Genomic DNA, 18,074 nt, shown 5'->3' with positions numbered 1-18,074 from the left:
TTCAGGCAGATTCTGTGTGTATACGAGCAATCCCCTTCCCCCCAAGGCCCCCTCAGCTCTCAGGCAGTTTAACCTCATTCTTCCTGCTGTGGCTCTTTCCGCTGCTTTTGTCCCCTTCTCCAGATGTTGTAATTAAGTAAATGTGGCAATTAAGCAGAACCCCCCAAACCACCATCCCACCAGGATCCCCTTGCAGGAGCTAATGAGGGATTACAGCACATGCAGACACATGCACGGTATTATTCAGGCACCACAGGGACCCCCCAGACTGCACATGCTATAGCATAAGGGCACACAAACAACACAGAGAGTCCCTTTGCTCACCTGCTTTGTTTGTACTCATCCTTCAGGTCTCAGCATAAAGGTCCCCTCCTCCAGGAAGCCTCCCTCACTGGGGGCGGGGGCGCCTAAAGGGTTGGACTCTGCCTCTGGGACCCCACACCCCTCTGCTTCCTCCATCAGAGCCCTGACCACTCTGGCCTGTGCTTTGCCGTCAAAGCCCTTAATTACTTTGCCCAGTGCATCCCCTGTCACACCCTGGCCACTGTGGCCGGGCCTCTGTCATGACAGTCCCAGTCTCTGCAGCCCAAGCTTCTCCCAGCCCAGCCCTGATCACTCTGGGCTGTCTAGAGAGGTGTCTTTTTTGCTTTTGAAATTTGAGCTCAGTGAAAGCAGGACCTGACACTGCCTTGGTGACACTTCTGCTGCAGTCATTTAGCACACAACCATGGCCAGACAGCCACAGTAAATGTCGAACTAGCATCTTTGCTTCTGCCCCTCTGTTTCCGAGCCCCCCTTTATGTCTCTAAATATGTCGTTTTCTCTGGCACATGCTTAAAATGCTAAATCCCCTCAATCCCCCAGCTTTCAGCACAGCTGTAGTGGACAGTTCCGTGGAAGTCGCAGATGTTCCTGGTTTAGCCCAGTGGTTCTCAAAGTGTGGTCCCTGGACCCGCAGCATTAGCATCCCCTGCGAACTCGTTAGAAATGCAAATGTTTGGGCCTCACCTAGAAGTACTGAATCAGAAACTCTGGGACTGGGGCCTAGAGATCTATTGTTAAGGTTATCCCAACATAACTAAAGTGTGAGGACAACTGGTTTACTTCATGCAAGGCATCCCTCTCTGCTTTTCTGCCTCAGATCTCAGATGGCTGTCAGTACCACCCTCTCCCTCCACCAAAGAGATGACCATCACCCAAAGGGGTAAGGACTAGTGTATAAATGCAGGGGCAGGGGGAAGAAATTTTGCAGGGGGGAAGAAAGGGGAGGAACCATAATTCTGATGTGTTCTACAAGTTCCTTAATGTTCCCCAGCTGAACTGAGCCCCAGTTGCCCAGAGGGGTAATCTGCTCTTCACCTGCACCCTCTATTAACTTTCTTCCTCCTCTGCCTCTTTCTCCCCCAATCTCTTGCCCATTACCTGGGGTCACCCCCAAATCAGCCAGTTCCACTGAATTCTAATCCCACTCTGCTCTTGGACTGTCTCCAGGTATTTCTGTCTATCTGCCCACCTCCACCACTTCTGTAGTGTCTCTGAGACTTCTGCATCCTTTTTCTGAGTGTCTGAGTAACCGGTATCCACTATGCTGGGCCAGGGCACTGATGAACTTTGCTAATGATCTGGAAAAGCAGGCCTTAGAACTGAGTTAATTTTAGCTGCAATTTTTCAATACACATGTGTGGAAGGAGCCAAAAGTCTGTTCAGAAATCTTCAGCAGAGATAGGGATGCAGGGTGATGTGCATCCATGTTCCTACCCCCAGGTGGCTTTACTCCTCTACTCAGAAGGGAGGGTGGCATCCCTGGGGGTGGTATGTGACCATTCAGGTTCCCCCAGGGTTAGGGCTATGACCAAAGGCCAAGACTGTGTTCCCTTCAGACCAGGGGTCCCAAAGATCAGGTCCCCCATATTGCTATAACCAAGTTCCCAGGGCAGGCTTGTAAAACCACTACCCACATCCCTCTTCCTGCGATACCATGTGCCAGGAGACATGTGGAACGCCCCACCCTCCCCTCCACTACCCTCTTACAATGGTCAGGACAGGCAGCCCCCACTCCTGGTGAGTCATGTGTTAGTACAATTCTAGCAGAGTCCTCTGTGGGGCAATGGGCCTGAGTCAGGGAGAGGGAAAGGCAGTGGACACACTTCTCTGGGTCAACCTGTCCAGCTCCCTGCCTCTGTCCCATTTCCTATCGTGTCCAGTCCTCTGCCTCTGTCCCATTTCCTATCTTTTCCATCCTTTATGGGTTATCTGTCCAGTGTTTCTTGAGGTCTAGCTGTAATTCCAGAGGGCACAGGGTCTGGGAGCCAAGTTTCCCCCTTGCAGCCAGGGCAAGGAGACTTGGGAAGGAGCAGAGTCTCCTCTCTGGCCTCAAAGATCAGGCCTGTTGCTGGGCAGGGTCCATGTAAGGAAACCCCACCTAGGGAAGGACATCCCAGGGAGATGGTGCTAAGACAAAGGAGAGGAGACAGGCTTGGGGGCCCGAGACTCTGCGATGGAAGGCCATATTCAAAGCTGTGAATAGGAACTGGAAACACACACAAATACACATACCCATCCTCATAGCTGAGTTGCCCCCGTGCAGTCTCTGCCATCCCCACCCCCGGCCCACCCGTGTCTCTGTCTCTTTGACTTTCTCTGTGTCTCTGTCATTGTCTATCTCTGTCATGTCCTTGTCTATTTCTCTCTGGGTCTCCCACTGTCTCTGTGTATTTTCATCTCTCCTTGAATATGTGTTTTTCTATCTGCCTCTCTCATTCTACTTCTGTCTCTCCATCTAAACCTGCCCATCTTTTTGTCTCTGTCTCTCCCAATCTGTGTGTCTCTTTGTCTCAGTCTCTGTGTCTCTCTCTATGTCTCTCTGTATCCAAGGATTTTTTCTCACTCCCAAGCAACGCCAGGGCGACTCCAAAGGAGATGGGGTCGGACGCGCGCCTTTGAGAGAGGGGGGCTGCCTACACCTTTAAGCGCGGGCACGCGCGGGGCCTGCGCCTTTAAGCGCGGGCGCGCGCGCGGCCCTGGGTTCCCTGCGAGGAGGCCGCGGGAGCGCCCGGACCCAGCCCGCCTGCCCGGCCCCCGCCCGGCCCCCGCCCCGGCCCCGGCGGGGGAGGGGTCTCTGAGCGCGGCCCCTCCCCCCTGCGCCCCGACCTGCGCTGCGGTGTCTCCACCCCAGAGTGTCCCAGTCTGTCCGTCTGTCCTCGCCCAGGCCTCGCCCCACCCCGGCTCCCGGGGCTGCCTTGCCGCCCCCCTCCCCCGACCGCATCCCCCTCATCCCTCCGGGCCAGTCCCCGCCGCAGCCGGGGAAGCAAGCCGGGACCACGCCGCCCCAAACCCAGGGCCCGCACCCCGACATCGGTGGCCTGCACCCCAAGATTGGATCCAGAGATCTGGAAACCTGAGACCCTTATCTGGGGCTGGGACCCCAAGACCTGGAGCCCGAACACCTAGTATCTGGGGCTGGAATCTCAACATCAGTCTCTGGAACCCCAAGACTTGGAATATGGACCCCCAAATTTGGAGCCCGAACCTCAAGATTTCGCATCTAAAGCCCCAAATCTGGAACTGAACTCTGAACGCTGTGCCTGGGACCTTGAAATCTGGGACCAGATTCTCATATCTATACTCTGGAACCCACTATTTGGGACCCAAACCCTGAGATTTAGGCCTCAAATTCCAAGATCTGAACCCTGGCATTCCAAGGGGCCTAAACCTGAGTTTGAGCCTGAAGTCCTTGCTGCAAACCCGAATGCTGAAATTGAGGGCTAGAGACCTCCAAATCTTGATTCGGCACCCCAATATCTGAACCCAGCACCCCAGTATCGGATCCCAGGACTGGGCTTGAGACTCAGACCCTAAACTCTCCATTTGGCTGTTTAGCTTCCCAAGACCAGAACTAGGAGACACTGGCTCTGACCAACCCAAACTGGAGCCTGGGTCTCTAAAATTGGCCCCTAGAGGCCTTATATTTAGAGATCTAGGACCCTAAGTATCAAGGTCTAGAGACTCCATGGCCACAGATCTGGGCTGAGATACAACACAGTCCCTCTACAGAGGCCTTGGGGACGGAGAAGGCATGACCAGGCCCCCCGTCCAGAGCCCTGACCCCTGACCCCTTGGAGCCTGAGGACTCTGCTCCCTGGGGCGGCTTCCAGCTCAGGTAAGGCTCTTGGGGGACCCCCATGGTGGGGAGGGACCTGGGAGGAACTTTGTGCCTGGGGGTGGAGGTAAGTGAGGACTAGGTCCCCCTGGGCACCCTTGGGGTTTTCCCAGGAAACAAATATCTGCCCCCCTCCTCCAGGGGTTTGCCTCTAGCTCCCGCTGTGCCTCAGATACTCTCTGGGTATTTATTTGACCAGCACTGCCCCTCTCTGACCTCCTCTTCCCCAGTTTATGGCACCTCCAGGTCTCTGATCTCGCACTCTGTTCTCCAGTTTCTTCCCACCATCTGTCTCATCTGACCGTCTCCAGACGCCTCTCCTGGCCACCGCCCCCCTCACTGACCATCTCCGCTCACCACTCCTCGCTCTAATCATCTTTGATACTTCCATCCACCGCTGCTCTCTCAGGCCACCTCTGTCTGCTGCTTCACTCAAGTGACCACCTTTGGCATCTCTGTCCACCGTGCCTCTCTCGAATCATCTTTCACCAGCTCTCTTGCTCTTGTCCACCCCTGACTCTGAGCCTTGGCTGTCTCTGACCATCTTTTGCCATTGTTCTCGCCCTCCTCCTGCCGCCTGTCCCAACTGCCAGTCTGCGACCCTTACTGACCACCTCTCTTCTCTCTGTCTCTCTTGAGCACTGGAGTTCTCCCATCATCTCTAGTATCTCTGGCTGCCTTTCCTCTCTCTGATGACCTCTCCCCGCACCCACCATCCTACCCTGCTGTCCTCATCTCCAGCTGTCTCCTCTATCTGACTACCTTTCTGGCTCTTGACCATTTTGGACCATCTTTGACCATGTCTCCTAGATCTGAGCACCCCTGACCACGTCCCTTCCTTTTCCACCTCTCATCTTCTTGGCCATCTCTAACCATCTCCCTTCTCTGGTCATGTTTGACTACTTCTAATCATTCCCACCACCTTGACTGTCTCTTCTCTCTGGCCGTCTTTGACCCTGTCTTTGACCATGTTTCAAGCCCTCTGGCTTCCCTCTACCCACTCTGATCAACCCTCCCGTTCTCTCTCTCTGACCATCTCTAATTACCTCCCTCTCCTCTGACTGTCTTTGTTCATGTCTGCTCCCTCTGACACATCCCTCTGAGTCTTTGACCAGCTCCTCTGGCTTTTGATCCGTCTGACCACTCTCACTCCTCTGGCTGACCATCTTTGACCCAATATTTTGCTCCCAGCCCACTGAGACCTTCTCTCCCGGTCCTGAACCACCCTGATGCCCTCTGGCACACCCCCTTCTGGCCTCAGCCTGCCCTAATGCCTCTCTTCTTCCCTGTAGGCCGCCCCTGCCCGCAATGGCCGTCCTCCCTCTGCTCCTCTGCCTGCTGCCGCTGGCCCCTGCCTCGTCTCCGGCGCAGCCAGCCACTCCCAGCCCGTGTCCCCGCCGCTGCCGCTGCCAGACACAGTCCCTGCCCCTCAGCGTGCTCTGCCCGGGGGCAGGCCTCCTGTTCGTGCCCCCCTCGCTGGACCGCCGGGCAGCCGAGCTGCGCCTGGCGGACAACTTCATCGCGGCCGTGCGCCGCCGCGACCTGGCCAACATGACCGGCCTGCTGCATCTGAGCCTGTCGCGTAACACCATCCGCCATGTGGCAGCCGGCGCCTTTGCTGACCTGCGCGCCCTGCGGGCCCTGCACCTGGACGGAAACCGGCTGACCTCGCTGGGCGAGGGTCAGCTGCGCGGCCTGGTCAACTTGCGCCACCTCATCCTGAGCAACAACCAGCTGGCGGCCCTGGCGGCCGGCGCCCTGGACGACTGCGCCGAGACACTCGAGGATCTCGACCTGTCCTACAACAACCTGGAGCAGCTGCCCTGGGAGGCCTTGGGCCGCCTGGGCAACGTCAATACGTTGGGCCTCGACCACAACCTGCTGGCCTCCGTGCCTGCTGGTGCCTTTTCCCGCCTGCACAAGTTGGCACGGCTGGACATGACCTCCAATCGCCTGACCACCATCCCGCCCGACCCGCTCTTCTCCCGCCTGCCGCTGCTGGCCAGGCCCCGCGGCTCCCCTGCCTCCGCCCTGGTGCTGGCCTTCGGCGGCAACCCCCTGCACTGCAACTGCGAGCTGGTGTGGCTGCGGCGGCTGGCCCGGGAGGACGACCTGGAGGCCTGCGCCTCCCCACCCGCTCTGGGCGGCCGCTACTTCTGGGCCGTGGGCGAGGAGGAATTTGTGTGCGAGCCCCCCGTGGTGACTCACCGCTCGCCGCCACTGGCGGTGCCTGCGGGCCGGCCAGCTGCCCTGCGCTGCCGGGCAGTGGGGGACCCCGAGCCTCACGTGCGTTGGGTGTCACCCCAGGGCCGGCTGGTGGGCAATTCGAGCCGTGCTCGTGCCTTCCCTAACGGGACGTTGGAGCTGCTGGTCACCGAGCCGGGCGATGGTGGCACTTTCACCTGCATTGCGGCCAATGCGGCTGGTGAGGCCACCGCGGCTGTTGAGCTGACCGTGGGTCCCCCCCCACCTCCCCAGCTAGCCAACAGCACCAGCTGTGACCCCCCGCGGGACGGGGATCCTGATGCCCTCACCCCGCCCTCTGCTGCCTCCGCCTCCGCCTCCGCCAAGGCAGCTGACACTGGGCCCCCTACCGACCGTGGTGTCCAGGTGACTGAGCATGGCGCCACAGCTGCTCTTGTCCAGTGGCCAGATCAGCGGCCTATCCCAGGCATCCGCATGTACCAGATCCAGTACAACAGCTCAGCCGACGACATCCTCGTCTACAGGTGCAGGGCCCAGGCAGTGGGCAGAGTGGGTGGCAGACTGAGGTGGAGGGAGGGCTGGAGCTACATCTGTTGACACCCCAGGCTGCAGCGCAGCTGAGAAATGAGGCTGAAATGGTTACAAAGGAAATCAGATGGCAAAGGTAAAAGAAATCAGGCAGAGAAGGCAAAAGAAATCTGGCAGTAGTGATAAAAAGAAATAAGGCAGCAAAAGTCAATAGTAACAGATATAAAAAAGAAATCAGGCAGCAAGAGTAGAAAGTAATCAGGCCAGAAGAATAAAAAGTTAACGGGGGGGGGGGGGGGGAGGAGCAAGGTTGGAGGAGTACAAACAAACGGAATATAAAGGTGGAGAGGAACCAGGTGTTTCCAGAGGACAGGACTAGATATAAGCCAAGTTGCAAGAAGAAAAGGAGATCAAACAGGAAGGTACAGCGTTCATGGGGAAAATGAAATGAGGGAGGAGGCAAAACAGAGATCAGGCTTTGGGCCTATGCAGTGTGAACTGTTCCAGATGTTTAGAGTTCTAATACGGTGACATCTCAATTTGTGATTTTCTAAATCAAATTCAACCTAGTTCATGCTCCACCTGCTAGGTGAACGGGAACATTCGCTTTGCCCACTGTTGGGGATCCCCTTCTCTATTTAATTGTTGCAAGCGATAGAAGAAAATCTGGGGCTTCTACCCTCCAAGAGGTGGATCAGGACATCTTCCGCCCCCGAGCTGGAGAGCATTTGGAACATCTGCTGTGGCCGGCCACATGTGGTCAGGAGTGGTGGCTCCGACCTAGAGGCTGCTGACACTTCTCACCCGAGTCTAACCTTGCATGGGTGGCTGTGGATGGTTCCCTCTTCTCACTGCCAGGCTGGGCCAAGGGTGCGGTCCCCGAGGCCTGGCTGCAGAGAGTCAGGCCTCCCAACGCCTGGAGTGTGCGCCTTATAAACCCAGTACCTGGGTCCCTCTCCTTCCCCAGGGGCCCACATCTCAAGAGGTCATCAATTGATTTCCTTTTCAGTCCTGGAAATCTAGCGAGCTTATTCTGTTCCCTTTCTCAGATGGCCGTAGTCCCTGGAGGGGGAGTCGGCTCCATGGAGGGCCCACACCCAGAAATCCCACAAATCCTGCCCACCTTGCCTGGCAGGGGATGAGACAAATGCTCTCCTAGATAGTCACCCTCTCAGAGACAATCACGGGGTTCCCTGTAACTCCCACATTAAAGCAGTTTAGGAATAAAACAGATTATAAAACAAGTTAAATCTCCAACAGGGTGCTCTGCTACAAAAGGAAATAGAGTAGAACTGGGTGCTAAGGATAAAAGGAAATGGGAAAGGTAAGGATAAAAAACAGGCAACAGAGATAAAAAGGGAATCGAGAGCCGGAGCTGGAAGAAATAAGGCAACAGGGAGAAAAAGAAATCAGCTGTGATGGCTGAGGCACATCAGTTTCACGAGAACAGAGACCAGCTCAATGGAAAGCGCGCTGTAGATACAATAATGATAATAAGGCAATGGGGCTAGGGGGACATTCACTGGCAGGTTAGAAGGAAATCAGGCAGCAGTATGGGGGAATCAGGCAGGCAGATGAGAGAATTCTAGCTGTACGCTGGAGGAGCGTGGGGCGGCTGGAAAAGGGAAATCAGGCCCCAACTGGAGGAGAGGCAGGGAGGGGAACCTGGGGAGTTGGGCAAGGGTCTAGAGCTGGGGTTGGAGGGAAAGTTGCACTGCAGGGTAGCTGGGCCCTGAGGCCATGGTGAAGAGCCCAAACAGAGGAGCAGTGAACAGCCTGCCCAGGAGGGAATCTGGGCACTGGGGCTAGAGGGAGATTAAACTGGGGGATTTGAGTGGCAGGCGCCAGCAACCTAAGACGATCCATGGGTTATCAGTCAGGAGGCTGGCCCGGTATTAGACCAAAGGGAATTTGAGCCGCGGTGGGAAGGGACTTGGGCTAACAGCGGGCTGGGGGGAAATCGGACTGGAGGGTTGGGGCACAGTGCAGGGTGGGTGCTGGGCAGCCAGAGACCTGACCCCCCACCTGCCTGTCCCTCCAGGATGATCCCTGCCGACAGCCGCTCTTTCTTGTTGTCGGACCTGGCGTCGGGCCGCACCTACGATCTGTGCGTGCTGGCGGTGTACGAGGACGGCGCCACAGGGCTGACGGCCACGCGGCCCGTGGGCTGCGCCCGCTTCTCCACCGAGCCGGCGCTGCGGCCCTGCGGGGCCCCGCACGCACCCTTCCTGGGTGGCACCATGATCATCGCCCTTGGTGGAGTCATCGTGGCCTCGGTACTGGTCTTCATCTTCGTGCTGCTTATGCGCTACAAGGTGCACGGCGGCCAGCCCCCCGGCAAGGCCAAGGCACCCGCACCCGTCAGCAGCGTTTGTTCGCAGACCAACGGCGCCCTGGGCCCCACACCGGCCCCGCCCGCCCCTGAGCCCGCGGCGCCCAGGGCCCACACCGTGGTCCAGCTGGACTGTGAGCCCTGGAGGCCCAGCCACGAACCCATGGGACCCTAGCCTCTCGCCCACCTCTACGGCCGTTCTGGCCCCAGGGGTGGGAGGACCCAGGCACCCCATGGGACCTGGCCTCAGACTCACCAAATTGCTCACGGTTTTTAAAACTCTGATGGGGAGGGTGTCGGGGGCACCGGGGCACAACAAGAAAGTCCTATTTTTCTAAGCTTGGGCCTAGGCCCTTGCCCTTGTCTCTGTCTGTGGGGGTTGGGGGGGATCATGCAGGGGTCTGGAGTTGGGAATGCCTCCTCTGGGGAGAGACCCCCACCCCACTCCATTCTGTCTGAGGTTCCTGGATGAGACTGAGGACGGTCATCCATTCAGTCGACAGAATTCCGTGAGCATGCCCCCTGGGTGTGCCCTGTGCTGGGTGATGCTGCCATGACCCAGAACGGCCCCAATCCCTGCTCAGAGAGCAATAGTTCAGAGTTAGCAGAGATGTGGTGATGAGGGAAGCCTAAGATATTGCGGGAGCCCAGGAAAGGTGCCTGACTCAGCCTAGGGTGTGGTCAGGGAGGCTTCCTGGAGGAAAGATGAGATCTGAGCATGACATCAGAAGGAGATAATTGGGCAAAGAGCAAAGGGAGAGCTGTCCCAGGCAGAGGGCCCAGCACAAGCAAGGATTTAGGAAATGCCAGACATTGGGGGTACTGTGGTAGAGGTAAGGCAGGAGGGGTGAGCAGGGTCCAGGATCTCCAGGCTGAGGAACTCAGCTCTGGTCTGATAGTACTCGGGAGCCATGGAGGATTCTATGCAAGGGAGGGACAGGGTCAGGAATGGGCTTTAGGGAGCTCTTTCTAGCTGTCATGAAGAGGATGGACCAGAGGGGAAGACTGAAGCTGGGAGCCTGGGGGAAGCCAAGGCAGGGACCCAGGTGGCTAAGGACAAGACTGGACCGGGCAGGGCTGGGGGAAAGGAGTAGGGGATAGGTGAGAGAGGAAGCTGAATGGACAGATTGTGGAGCTGAAGGGCTGTGGGGGAGGGAAGCGTCCAGGGTGAGGCCCAGGGCTCTGGCCAAGGGAGGGGACAGTGGAGCCACCTGATACAGAATCAGGAAGAAGGTACAGGTTTGGGGAATATGCTGAGGCCAATGGGGGGACTTGGTGAATGTGGGAGGCCCCAGAAGACTTTTCAAGGGGGTGGTGGCCAGGAGGTCTCAGGACCCTGGTCTGAGGCTGGAGCTGGGGACCGAAAAGAAGGCTATGTCAGCAGAGATGGAGAATGAGGCCACTGGGGTGATGAGACAGCCTCTGGGACTTTCCATATTTAAGGGACAGGCAAAGAAAAACCTAACAAAGACTAAATAGGAACAGCAGATGGAGGGACAGAGTGAAGCAAACCAGGCAAGTCAGACCCAAGTGACTATTGTGTTTAATGATATCAGGCCATGGTGACCTCAGTGAGAGCGGTGTTAGGGGATTGGTTGGGCAGGTGCCAGATTCAGCTGATTTGAGAGTAGGAGTAAAAAGTGTAGTTAGGGAGCATAAACCCTGTGATTCTGTGGACCTCGGACCTGGTTCAGGTTGATCTGGACCTATCAGCCCTGTGTCTCTGCAAGGCTGGTCCTCATTCTGTCTTGGACTGCCTTGGGCCCCCCTCAGACACCAGACCTGGAGGTTTGGAAGACCAAACCCTGGGTCTTGGTAACACCATGCCTCGTTGGAGAGCCAGGAATGGGATAGGCAGTAAGAGGAATAGTGTTCCTTAACCCCAGGCCTCCTCTGGTGGTGGGTCCAGAGGCAGAGAAGATGGAGGTAGGGGAGAGGGACTGAAGTGCTGTGAGTGTTTTCTGGAGTGATGCTGATGTGAGGAGCATGGTGAAGAGGGCCCAAGACTGGACTGGCCATTCTCAAGACCTGGTGCACATGACCCTGTCCTCGTGGGATAACATCCTAGATTCTGCAACAGTTTTCTTGGTGGGTGTAGGCTTTGAAAATGATCTTCCACCAGCCATGGGAACAATCTGAATCCCAGGGACCTGGTCTGACTCCTGAGTCCTCCAGAAGCATAATGAGGTCCTTCTTGTTTGTTACCCTTGGTGGCTGAGGTCAGGTGAAGCTATCAGGGTGAGTGAGGTGTCTTGGCCAAGGGGGCCTAGGGAGTGGGAAGATTGGAGGTCTAGTGCCAACTACAAAATACCCAGTTGCTGCCACGAGGGGGAGCCAGAGTGCACCATTCCTCAACCCTTTTTTTTTTTTTAAAGATTCATAGTATTTTATTATTTTTTTAAATTTTATTTATTTATTGGACAGAGAGAGACACAGCAAGAGAGGGAACACAAGCAGGGGGAGTGGAGAGGGAGAAGGAGGCTTCCCGTGGAGCAGGAAGCCCGATGCGGGGCTCGATTCCAGGACCCTGGGATCATGACCTGAGCGGAAGGCAGACGCTTAACGACTGAGCCACCCAGGCGCCCCCCTCAACCCTTCTTTTTAAATTTGAATAATTTATTGTGTGCCTACTTGTGCAGCATACTGGGAATTCAGTACTGAGCAAATTCAGGCACAGGTCCTGCCCTCACATATCTCACCATTTGGTGGGGAAACATGTGAAATCATCACACAAGCCAGTGTAAAGCATCTGTGGTGACGGCGAGGGGAGGGGCGGGGCATGCAGGAGAGATCCATGGAATCATGAGACCCTATAACCAGGAGACCTGACCCAGGAATTGAGGTTGAGAGAGGCTTCCTGGAGGCAGTGACTACTCAGCTGAGATCTGAAGGATGCTCAGGTTGGAGTTAACTGCCCCGGGGGTGGAAAGGGCATCCCATGCAAATGGAACAGCACGTGCAGAAGTGTAGGGGCTGGGGGGTGCATGATGAGTAACAGGGCCTGAAGGGGGCTGCTGAGGCAGGGTGAGGGAAGGATGCTGTGTTGAGGCTGGAAAGTGGGAAGGGGGCAGATAATGCAGGACACTGTAGGCTGCCGGGAAGAATCTGGGTTTTATTATAAGTGGCATGAGAAGCCATTGGAGGTTTTGAACAAGGAGGAGAAGCTTCTTTCTTCAGGAAGCTCCAGTGGTAGGTCTGTTTGCATGTAGGGGACAGAACTGGAGAAGGGAGACCGAGGAAGGGGCTACTGCAATGGTCCAGGCAGAACGCTGACCCAAACGAGGTTGGGGCCTGAAGTGGATGGACTGGAGAGAGATTTGAGACTACCTCGCCAGGGGCCTCTGTCCCCTATGCAAAGGAGGACAGTGTGGACTATCCAATGATCTGGCTCTCAGGCAAGGTTGCAGAGACTGGAAAAAAGAGCTGTGGGACCCAGGTGTGTGATATCCAAGGATACGTCCCTCAGATGAGGAAGCTCACCTGTCTGTAGCATAAGAATTAAGAACTTTTTCCAGGCTCAAGTACCAGGCAGACCGTGGACGTTGGCTCTGCAAGGCAGAGACCATGACTGGTTGGGGGGAGTTTCCTTCCAGGAAATGCAGGCCTGGAAGGGGGACACACACCCAGCGGTAGCTGATTATACATTTAGAAGCAAAGAGTGTGGGAGGAGAGAGATGGGGGCAGGCTAGTTCCTCTAGCATGGCTCCCCTCTGCCTTGCCAACAGAGTGCCTGGATCATTCCCCACCCCCATGCAGGAACAATACTACTATGGACAAATGATCACATGTATCTAGAATTTAAAGTTAAAATGTAGCTTGTCCAACACTGCCCAGCTGAGTCCACCAATTTCCTGAGCCCAGGGAATGCTCCTCCTCCTCCCATGGCCCATCCCCTGTGTGGCTTTGAGAATGCCTTGCATATTTTTGAGACCAGGTTTCCTGGAACCAAAGTTCCAGGCTCCTGGAGCGTTTTCTCGAAGTAACTATAGTCCTCATACCAGGATGCTCTCCTGTCTGCATGCTGCCACATCCAACCTGTGTCTGGGTTTAGCGGCAAAGATAACAAAGGCCCCGAGTGTCTCCGTGTCTGGGGTCCCTTCCCTGCCAGGCCTCAGCTAATGCCAAGCTTTCACAGCTCGTTCTGTGGGCACGTGTTGGGGGGAGTCCGATAAAGGGGTCCTCCGAAAAGGGATGTTTCTCTTCCAGGTTGAACCTGAGCGTGGCCTCTGCCTTTGATTCTTCCCTGGTGCCTGTCCCCCTATATGCTTCACAAAAACAAGGATGGGCATCTGTGCTTGGTTGCTGCCATGACCCGGCAGAGCGATGCTGGGAACCCGGAGGGGCAGAGGGGGACCAACCCAGCCCCAGACCCCGCCTTCACAGAGCTCCAGGCCCATGGGGGAAATACATGTTCCCTAAACAATGGCACCCCAAAGTGGAGAGGGCTGGGATAGGGGAAGCGCAGGGAAGACTGATTAGGGCCTGTCTAAGCGCAAGGGACTTTGGGAGCCCAGAATGGGCTCCTCACTGAGCCTGGCTTGGGAGGTGGCCTGAATGTGGGGCCAGCTTCATGGCAGTGTGACCTGTAGCGTCCCACCACAGCACCTCACGTTTGGAAGGGCCCTGTGCGTGGTTGAATGCCCTGCTGTCGCCCTCATGAAATTCTTAATAATTTTTGAACAAAGGACTCCACATTTTCATTTCACACTGGGCCCTGCATACTTGTGGGATATACAAAAAGAGCCAGGAGAGGAGAGGGTCTTCCAAGGACAGAGAACACTGTGTGCAAAACACAAAAGGAAGAGAGGATTGTACTCTTGAAGAGCTGGCTGAAGTTCTGTGTCGCTGGAGCACGGAGCGGAGGATGGGGGATAGGGAGGGGTGAGCTCAGGAAGCAGGTGGATGTCAGCTGCCAGGCTGGCGATCAGTGACACCATTCCAGAGGCACTAAGGAACCATGGCGGAGGGTCGGGGTCAGGCTTGGACTTCAGAAAGATCCATCTGTCTGTGGTGGGGAGGGTGGCTAGTGCCACAGGACAAAGAACAAGGTCCGGGTGGGAGGCTGGGCTGCCTGTGGAAAGGGTCAGAGTGTCCGGTCACTGTGATGCAGGCTCATGAAGAGCCTTGAATACTTGGGTGACAGTCACCCAATGCACCAGGAGACTGGCCAGGGAGACCCAAAGCCACAGGCTGAATCCAGAGCTTCATTTTCACTTGAAGATTTTCACTGTTGGGGAGTGGGGTGCACAAGGGTGGGTTAATGGGTGTCACCGGTAGGTACTTGAAAATCTTTATATGAGAACTCACATGGATAGACTGATGAAAGTGAATACAAAATTTACAAGAATTTAGAGTATAAAATGTAAGACTTCAAAGGACTTTATTCTGGGTATATTCTGGCTTCAACTCTGTGGAACCCCTGGAGGGCGATTCCCTCTCCCCGGTCCTCCAGATAAAACATCAGATCTTTCGGAACTTCCTCTTCATCCATAGCCCTAAACGCTGTGGGCCCTCTACCCCCACCCCCACCCCCCGGGGCTGGGAACTGACCCCCTTCCTGCTTCTCCACTCACCTCCTTCTGGGGTGGCCCCTCTCCACACGCCCCCATGCTCCTGTTTTCCTTCTCTGCCGAAGACCCCCACATCTCTGTCCCCAGCGCTGGCCCCTCCTCTAAACCTGGCTTCCCTCGGCTTCCTGGACAGCCCCCAGGCCTCTCACATCCACCGGGTGCCACACTGGCCTTAGCTTCCTCCCAAACCTGCCCCTCTTCCCCAGGTCCTCTCAGGGCGACCCTCCACTTAGCCTCCTGGCAGCCCTCCCACCTAGCCTTCCTCCCTTCTCTGGCTCCACCTTGTTCTAGCTCCTGCCTCACCCACCTGGGTCCCTGCATCTCCTCCCCCTGGAGTCCTGGCCTCAGTCTCCCACTCTGGTCCAGGGAATCTTCGTAAAGCCAAATCTGACCCTCCTCTGCTTAAAACCCTCCATGGCTCTCCTAGGTTCCTGGGACAAAGTTCTAGCTACTCAGTCTGGCAGTACAGGCCTTGCCCCTCCCCCACCTGCCCTCAGCTCCACCTCTAGCATATATGTTCCCCACCTCAGGCTGGAAGGAAGGAAGTACTCCCTGAAAAGCCCACCCTTTTACACCCCCACTTTGTTCCTGTGCCCTGGGGGGAGTCTTCCTTCACTTCCTCTGCTTGTGTTGAAGAGCAGAGGAAGGATCTTAAGCAGGTGAGAAATGAAGCTTTGAAAGAATTCCTTCTTGAATTCTCCCTCTACCCTCCCTACCAAAGGCAAGGGTTCTGGGGGGAGAAAGGGGCTAGGGGTGCAGGTTCCTAGGACCTGGGAAAGAAGGGGCTGGAAACTGAATCCAAGGCCTTTCCTTGTCTGGAGAGCCAGCCTGTCCTTCGTCCCGGATCCTCCACATAGGGTGCAACCCCATTGTTCTCCAGCTCAGGACGTTCTGGAAGGAGGGGAGTCATGTGGAAGCCATTGTCTTTCCTTGGGCAACTCCGCCCCATAGCCTCCAGACCTGCACATCCAGCACATCATGTCCTCTCCTGCCTCTGTCACTTCCACGACCTAGGAGTTCAGGTCCCCAGTCCCCTCCTCCCTGAGACACAGAAGTCCAGTGTCTATTTCTCTCCTTCCTCAGAATCCAGGAGTCCAGGCTCCCGCTTCCCAGGACACCTAAAACTCAAGCCTGAAGGCTCTCTGCCCTTGGCAGGCTCAGGAGTCCTGTCTCGCTTTTCTTGGAAACCATGGAATTCTTGCCCTGCCCCCTTTGATCTCCTAATTCACTTCCCCATATCTGTCCCTCCCTTCTCTCTGTGTCGCTCCCCCTCTCCCATCTCCCTGCCCCCACCCACATAATTGGGCCTCATTACAATCAATGGCACCAGGTCAGACTGGAACCAGTGCTAATGGGGACATCCGGTGTGCTGATGGGAGGTCTGGGCTCAGGCATCTGGGACTATAAATACCCCCGCACTGTGGCCTCAGCCCAGCTCCTGCAGGTGAGACCTGCAGCCTTGCCTTTTTGCCTGGGCTCCGAGGCCTGAGCCCTTCTCTGGGATTCCCCCTGTGCCCCCTTCTGCTCCTGCGGTGCAAGGGCTGAAGCAGACTGGCACTGAGAGACTGCTCTAGCCCATAACTGTCCACCCTCTCCCCGGCCATGGCTGCCCTTTCCTCTGCCCTGCTGTGCCTTGGTGCCCTGGGCTGCCTGTGGGGTGAGTGATCCATGGGGGATGCAGAAGACTGGTGAGCTGCTCTGGATCTGCAGCAGGGGACTGGTTGTGCTGGCTGGGGTTTGGGGCTGCCTGGCATGGTTCTGTAACAGGGGATTAGCCGCGGTGGAGCTTCTTGGGACAGGGCCCTGGCCCGCTGGGTCCAGGGACTGTTTGGGTAGACTCTGTGGCGGAGAATTGGCCAAACCGGTTGTGGGAAGGGGGCTGAGCAGGCCTTTCTGGGACAGATGGTTCAAAGGAAACAGCTTTTTTTTTTTTTTTTTTAAGATTTTATTTATTTATTTGAGAGAGAATGAGAGAGAGCACATGAGAGGGGGGAGGGTCAGAGGGAGAAGCAGACTCCCTGCCGAGCAGGGAGCCCGATGCGGGACTCGATCCAGGGACTCCAGGATCATGACCTGAGCTGAAGGCAGTCGCTTAACCATCTGAGCCACCCAGGCGCCCAGAAAACAGCTTTTTTTAAAGTTAATATTTACCAGATATTGTTCCATGGCCTTTACATATATTATCTCATCTAATATTCTCATAGCTCTGCCAACACCCCCTTTTGACAGATGAAGAAACTGAGGCCCGGAGGTGGTACCTTGACCACGTTGACATGGCTAGAGCATGGCGGTCAGGATTAAAACCTGATGTATTTGACCTCAAAATCCAACAGATTCCGCTGACTCCCTCCTTTCCCCTTGGGTTCCCTCAGGCCCAACGGTTGCATTTGTGGATTTCCAGGGCCGTTACTTCATCACGGCTTTCTTGGAGAACGGGGGCGCTGAGAAGCCCAACTTCCGCCTGTACGTGTCGCCACCGCCCAAGGGGCCCCCGACGGCGGTGCAAGTGAGGGCGCACCCGGTGGGGGGACCGCCCCTTCGGCGCGCGCTGAGCCTGCAGCCAGGCACCACTGCCTTGGTGCGCCTGCCCAGCGCTGTGGAGCTGCGGGGCTCGCGGCGGGCGGCGGGGGGCGCGGTGCGCTTAGCCGCGTCGCGACCGGTGGGAGTGACCGTGGTGAACGCGCGTGGGCGCACCTCCCTGGACACGGCACTAGCGCTTCCGCGCCGCCTGCTGGGTACGCGCTACGTGGTGGTGACGCCGTCGCTGCAGCCCCACGACCGGCACAAGGAGTTTGCGGTGGTGGCCGGCGCTTGGCCCACGCGCCTGCGCCTCACGCCTCCGGTGCCCGTCCTGCTGGATGGCGTCGAGCATGCTGCCGGCCGGCCCCTCCTCGTGCGCCTTGAGCCCTTCCAGGCGCTGCAGGTGCAGAGCGCAGGCGACCTGTCGGGCACCCGCGTCGTGGCCACTCATCCCGTCGCGCTGCTGGCTGGCCACAGTTGCCTGCAAGCGAGAAATAAGGCCTGTGGCCACGTGTCCGAGCAACTCCTGCCGCAGGATTACTGGGGCCGCGTCTACGCCGTACCCCCGTTCGCGCCCGCGGCTCCCGGACCCAAAGACCACGTGTACGTGGTGGCGGACAGCCTGGGCAGTCTGAGCTTCTGGGGGGGCGGCGCCGAAGGGGCGCAGGCTCTGCGCGGTGGAGTCGTGCTGCACTTCGCCGTGGACCCAGTGCGCCCCCTGGTGCTGCGCTCCTCTGCCCGCCTGCAGGTGCTTTTCCTG

General features: G+C 56.8%; 1 protein-coding gene across 1 annotated transcript; it reads left to right on the top strand.

Annotated features, from left to right (window-relative positions):
* The first annotated feature begins 3,156 nt into the window (after positions 1-3,156).
* Positions 3,157-10,212, top strand: LRFN3 (leucine rich repeat and fibronectin type III domain containing 3). Its single transcript, XM_035023675.1, has 3 exons — positions 3,157-4,159; positions 5,452-6,888; positions 8,934-10,212. Exons 2-3 carry the CDS (start codon positions 5,468-5,470, stop codon positions 9,397-9,399), a joined length of 1,887 nt encoding a protein of 628 aa, XP_034879566.1. The 5' UTR covers positions 3,157-4,159; positions 5,452-5,467; the 3' UTR covers positions 9,400-10,212.
* The last annotated feature ends 7,862 nt before the right edge of the window (positions 10,213-18,074 follow it).

Source organism: Mirounga leonina, unplaced genomic scaffold, assembly GCF_011800145.1.
Source record: "Mirounga leonina isolate KUSES-001 unplaced genomic scaffold, KU_Mleo_1.0 Mir_177, whole genome shotgun sequence".
Taxonomy (NCBI): domain Eukaryota; kingdom Metazoa; phylum Chordata; class Mammalia; order Carnivora; family Phocidae; genus Mirounga; species Mirounga leonina.
The sequence above is the reverse complement of the archived record's forward strand: the minus strand, read 5'-3'. Positions and strand labels throughout refer to the sequence as shown.

Excerpts from the sequence above, each read along its gene's own strand:
- LRFN3 (XM_035023675.1), top strand. The coding sequence starts at position 5,468 with ATGGCCGTCCTCCCTCTGCTCCTCTGCCTGCTGCCGCTGGCCCCTGCC. Across the intron at positions 6,889-8,933 it reads GACGACATCCTCGTCTACAG|GATGATCCCTGCCGACAGCC; the intron begins GTGCAGGGCCCA and ends CTGTCCCTCCAG.